This window comes from Triticum urartu, chromosome 6 (assembly GCF_003073215.2).
Source record: "Triticum urartu cultivar G1812 chromosome 6, Tu2.1, whole genome shotgun sequence".
Classification (NCBI taxonomy): Eukaryota; Viridiplantae; Streptophyta; class Magnoliopsida; order Poales; family Poaceae; genus Triticum; species Triticum urartu.
Window position 1 is genome coordinate 295445857 of NC_053027.1, and position 5751 is coordinate 295451607.

At 47.2% G+C, this 5751-nt stretch overlaps 1 protein-coding gene across 1 annotated transcript; it reads right to left on the minus strand.

The window, feature by feature from the left end:
* Positions 1-263: 263 nt before the first annotated feature.
* On the minus strand, positions 264-4457 carry LOC125513298 ((+)-neomenthol dehydrogenase-like). The gene is made up of 4 exons (XM_048678377.1): positions 4334-4457; positions 3959-4223; positions 1755-1937; positions 264-979 (listed from the first exon to the last, which is right to left on the minus strand). Exons 1-4 carry the CDS (start codon positions 4369-4371, stop codon positions 587-589), a joined length of 879 nt encoding a protein of 292 aa, XP_048534334.1. The 5' UTR covers positions 4372-4457; the 3' UTR covers positions 264-586.
* Positions 4458-5751: the final 1294 nt, after the last annotated feature.

Sequence of the window (5751 nt, forward strand, 5' to 3'; positions counted from 1 at the left end):
ACCCGGAGAGCGCGAGGTAGCACCCGCGGCGCCCCGAGTAGTCCGGCGCGCACACGTACAGCTGGACAGGAGAATTGAACAATCAAGTGTGCAGATCGGATGACCGAGAGCACTCAAGGGGACAGCGGCGGCGGGAGGCTCGCGGGAAACAGACGGCACGGAGGGCACTCTCGCGCGCCGAAGCCTTAGGAGGGTAATACATGGACACACAAAAGGGTGCATACCTTTTTGAGTGTATGAACATGGTTTGGGCATACATCGCATGATTTCTAATGTTCGACACTTGTGGATTTTTTTCCTTTGTAAACACAATTAAGAATTATTTGTGGTACATGCTCTGTTACAGCAGGAAGGGAGGAGAGCTTTTTTGTTTCTACATGCTCTGTTCTACAAAGTGGAGGGTGATAGGCTATCCTGTCAAAAGACGAGCACGAATCTTCGAGAACTGTACGGGCGTGATAGTTCGGAGGCATCAAGCTTGGTGAGGAGATGGAGTTGCATTTTGGGACAAACGGCCATCTTTTTCTTGCCAAATCGTAAGCGTGCAGCTACGCACAGCTCCGCCATGCAGCGCGCGGTGTCGTCGTCAGAGCTTGGAGTAGAGCTGCGGCGTGGACCACTTGAAGAACTTGCCTGTGGGGAGGTCGGCGGGGGGCAGCAGCGCGAGCCCCGCGGCGACGCGGCCGGCCTCCTCGGCGGTGCGCTTGCCCCACCCCCGCGTCATGTCTGTCCGCGTGAACCCGGGGCAGAAGCAGTTGACAGCTACGGCCCCCCGCAGCCGCGCGGCGAGGAGGCGGGAGTAGGCGTTGAGGGCCAGCTTGGAGACCGCGTAGTCCGTCCACACGGCCGGCCACCCGTGGTCCTGCCACGTCCCGTCCTTCACCTGCGCCAGGAACCGCGACGCCATGGCCTCGACCTGCTGCTCCGTCAGCCTGCCCTCGTCCAGCAGCATGCTCCTCAACGACGGGTCCCTCACCTTCTGCAAAAAAGATCAACACACAACAATTTATTTCTGAAATTTGGCCTGCCAAAACTGCATCCCTTCGTTGTGTTGAGCATGGAATTGGACATTGTTTCAGAAATATACTACTACTACTAATGAACTCAGTGTTGAGCATGGAATTGGACATTGTTTCAGAATTCAGATGGCCTTGGACTAGCTGGTCACGGTGTGGAAACAGGACACTGATGCTGTCATGTGCTCTGACAGTTTGACTCAAGAGAATTGACATTGTTTCTGGAGGAGAGTTTGTGCGTTCAAACTTCAGAGTCCACAGCCGATGGCTGAATCAGCTGATAGCGAGCTCATAGTCAAGCTGTTTGCCCCTTAATCAAATGCTATTTATTTAAACCTGATTTGACCCGCAAAATAAACAAGGTTTTGAGTCATCACTCATCACTGGCATGTGCGCAGCGCGCTCACTCTTTTAAGTTCCTACTCGCTTGACAACTAGTGCGATCATGTGAGAAGAAGATTTGGTTCCAAAATCATTATTCATACTATTAGTATAACCTACTCCCTCCGTCCCATAATGTAAGACGTTTTTTAACACTAGTGTAGTGTCAAAAAAACGTCTTACATTACAGGACGAAGGGAGTATAACGTAAAGTGAACCGTCTGAGCGCGTTATTTGCCTCATGCTGCACAAAACGTGCTAGTGTTAAATTAGTAGGAGACGACAATTACAAGATGTTTTGCAGCGTCAGAGAACAAGCACAGTACTGGTAGTTTACTTAACAGCATGATAGCTTACATTGAGAAGGCCAAGCTGGGAGCTGAGGTTCAGGATCCGGCTGGTCCCAGAGGATCGACGGAAAAGGGGCAGGAGCGCCTCGATGAGCATCTTGGCTCCGTAAAAGTTGGTCTTGAGGACCGTCTCAGCATGCTCCACCGAGTTGGTGTCGATCTCGTTGAACGATACCCCGGCATTGTTCACCTGCAGGAGGCAAGAGGCTTGGTTTCAGAATCACATAACTCACGTCAGACTTATTAAGAAGATTCCTAGGGTTTGGCTACGAAGAAAACAAATCCTGAAAGCATGTGATTGTGAGGTGGTAGCCCTGGTAGGTTACATCTACCATGCACCAATTCAGCAGCTTATTTTCCCTTTGTTCTTTCTGGTGGAGCTTTTGCCGTCTTGCTGATATAGGCCTAGAATTAGAAATTGTGCTATTTGGGCTACTGGCCTACTGCTATGTACCTTTGCCCTAATTTAACTAACATTCCAGATAGTACTAGTCACAGCTGATGACGGATAAGTATCAACAAATCGATACAATGATTAAGACAACTAGATAATGTACCCAGTTCAGTAACTTATCCTCTGTTATTTCTCCAAGAGTTGGATTATGATTATGGTTTCTTTCACTCCGTCGAGCAAAAAGGTAACAGGAACATTACATTCTTATATAGAAATTTTCAGGAACAGCAGTTCAGTATGTAGATTTTTAAAAAAGACCGTTTCACATACTATCCGCAAACAAACTAGCAAAAAAGAGAGATGAAAACTCCGCTGCTATTTTGTGACAATAGCACAGATATATGGTAGAAATCAACGGCCGCCTTCTATGATGATGTCGCTATAATCTGTGATGACCTGGATTGTAGCGACTGCGGCAACTTGCAATTATCTTATACTAGTATAGCACTGGCTCGTCTGAAGAACAGCTAGCTCTTGTACTTGGCTGTTCCATCGTCATGGAACACAAGCTTGTGATATTACTACTAGTTTGTTCGCCGCCCTCACGTTGCCAGCAACGGCGATTGCATCGGAAAATAATAATATCTGGATCGAACTGCATGCAGTGGATCTTCGCATTGTTCGTTTCTGGTTTCTAAAAAAATGAATCGTGTATCATCTGGCTCGTGGACTTTGGACCACACTGCTGGTTAGTTTAAATGGAACCCCTCAACAGACAATATGCAGGGATCGATTACTGTAGCAGAATGCACGAAGCATCTTCTGTGCGTGGTTGACCTGCTCTATGTGGTATCTCGATCGACACAAGCAAGAGGCTGAGGCTCACATCTAATTCCGGCACTTTGTACGTACAAGCTATACAAATATCGAAATCTTTATTTTTTTATTCTAAGAGAAATAATAATTGTGATCGATTTGGTGACCTAACAGAAAGATTGTTGCATGAGTTCACATACTACTAGTTAGGATAATAAAATTGCGACTTATTAAGTGCCAAGATCACTATCGACGACGCTTTCTTACAATGTATATGAAGGGAAAAAGAAAAGGTCAGCTGATTACTACACTGAGGGCCGTGGGCCGTGGCGTGCCCTAATTGACCCGCTGTTACTGGTGATGACTTGGCTCTAATTTCGGCTGTGGAGTGACGTTTGGGTTAACAAGTCTGTTCCACTGAAACACTACCTCTTGTAGTTACTGGTGGTTGCAGTCTGTCATTGGTTTTCTGTGGGCCGGCCAACGATGTTTTAGTTCACGATCATAACTGTACCCAACTACTAGGAGTACCAGATATACTTCACCGACATGCCTTATTTAGCATAAACGCATTTTCTCTTTAGAAACGGCATATGCACATTTAATTTAGCAGAAAGTAGCTGGTCATGCTTTGCAAAAGGACATATGTTATTGCTAGTGGGGTGCGAGTTGCAAAATTTGTCTATAGTGGATCGGAGTAGTATGGCAGTACTTGTCATTTGGGGCAAAAAAGGGGGTAGAGTAGTATGTATGCATGGTAGACTAGTAGGTAAGCCAACCCCTAACCCTAATTACCTACACAATCGGGTGGTTAACATGGCTGATTAATTGATAAACAGCTACTTTAGCACGCCACATGTTTTGCCGGGGTAGGGGGGAGGGGGTCATGTGAAACTTCAAATCAAATTAACCCGGCCGGAGAGAGGAAAATGGCAGGCGGCGGGAATTTAGGGGAGAAGCAGCGAAATAGGCGACGAAAAATAGACGATCGTGCGGCTCACCAGAATGTCGAGGCCGCCGACATCGTCGCGGATCCAGGAGGCGAAGGCGGCGACAGAGGCGGAGTCGGTGACGTCGAGGCGGCGGAACCGCACGGACGGGAGACCGCTGGCGCGGAGCTCGGCGGCGGCGGCCTCCCCGCGGGCCTCGTCCCGCGCCGTGAGCACCACGGACAGCCCCTGCTCCGCCAGGCGCGCGGCCAGCGCGTGCCCAATGCCACGGTTGGCCCCCGTCACCACCGCCACCGTCTCGCCGGTCCACCACGCCCTGATCGATAACCAAAGTTAATCATGACGCAAAACAAAGTCAACCACGAATTACATCTCACTGACGCCAATACATACACACAAATATACACAAGTTAGTTAGAGAGTTACTTGTGCGGTGGCGTCTCTTTGGAACTAGAGCAGTCCATGGACGATAGAGGGGAGGAGGAGCACTGGGATTGCCTCGATGGAAGGAGAGGTCCAAGCAAAGCTTTGGAGTGGGATGTGGAGTGGAGGAAAACAACGACAGCGGGGTATATATAAGGACGGCAAGCCAGCAGTTGCAGTGACAGGCAGGGCAGGGAGCGCGCGCAAGTGGGTGCGTGTGATGAGAATCATTCAAGTTGCGGTTCGGCTTCGGGGCGATCGAGCCGGTCAACCGAGTATGCGGTCCAGACTCAGGGCCGCGGAGTACTGTCTGAGGCAATGGGTAGGGTACGGGCGGGTATAATCTCCTTCTACCCAAACTCATATCTATAGAAACTTTTTATATCCACCCACTTCAATATTCATGGATATAAACTATTGACACCCATGCCGATACTCATCGGGTACCCTATACCCAATGTGTATCCATTGGATACAATATATAGCATTCGAATTCTTAAGAGGTAGAGAAATGAGTTCAAAATTCAAGTGAGATCATGGTAGAGTAGTATAGCACGTATGTGGCCTCCTCCAATGGGTGGCCTCTTGGAGGCATCAGGGGAGTATGAGCAGCGGTTGGTGGAAGGCCGACGTACTGGAAGGTGGTGGTGGGAATTGGGGATTGCTGAATCGAGTGTTCGACAAGAGTCTGGTAGCGAAGAGTCGATACTTTATCTTTTTGAGAAGTCACATATAGGATGTATGAGGAGTGGTGAGCAGGTGATTATGAGCCTATGACCTATGACTTGTTTAACGAATACGAGATTTAGGGTTGGACCATATGAGTTGGATGTTAACACCACATGTTATAGGAGTTATTTTCATTTATTAAAAAAAAATTGGGTATCCATTGGGTTACCCATGTGCATCATTTCTTACCCATGCCCTACCCATATATTTTACGGGTATGGATACCCATTACCCGTGGGTAGAAAATCTCTTTAAGTCTTGTCCATACTCACTGTTTTCGGGTAGGGTACCCATGGGTATCCATACCCATGGGCAAAACTGCCATCCCTATGAGTGGGAACCTACTATTAAAATTAAAATTAAAGATCATGAATGCGATGCTTTATGTGATTTGGGTGCTAGTGTTTCCACAATTCCAAGAACTTTGTGTGATGTGTTAGGTTTCCGTGAATTTGATAATTGTTCTTTAAATTTGCATTTTGCGGATTCCACTATTAAAAAACCTATGGAAATGATTAATGATGTTCTTATTGTTGCAAATAGTAATTATGTGCCAGTAGATTTCATTGTTCTTGATATAGATTGCAATTTTACTTGTCATATTATTCTTGGTAGACCTTTTCTTAGAACGATTGGTGCAATTATTGATATGAAAGAAGGAAATATTAGATTCCAATTTCCATTAAGGAAAG

Excerpts from the sequence above, each read along its gene's own strand:
- LOC125513298 (XM_048678377.1), bottom strand. The coding sequence starts at position 4,371 with ATGGACTGCTCTAGTTCCAAAGAGACGCCACCGCACAA. Across the intron at positions 1,938-3,958 it reads TCGGCGGCCTCGACATTCTG|GTGAACAATGCCGGGGTATC; the intron begins GTGAGCCGCACG and ends TGCCTCCTGCAG. Across the intron at positions 980-1,754 it reads CCCAGCTTGGCCTTCTCAAT|AAGGTGAGGGACCCGTCGTT; the intron begins GTAAGCTATCAT and ends TCTTTTTTGCAG.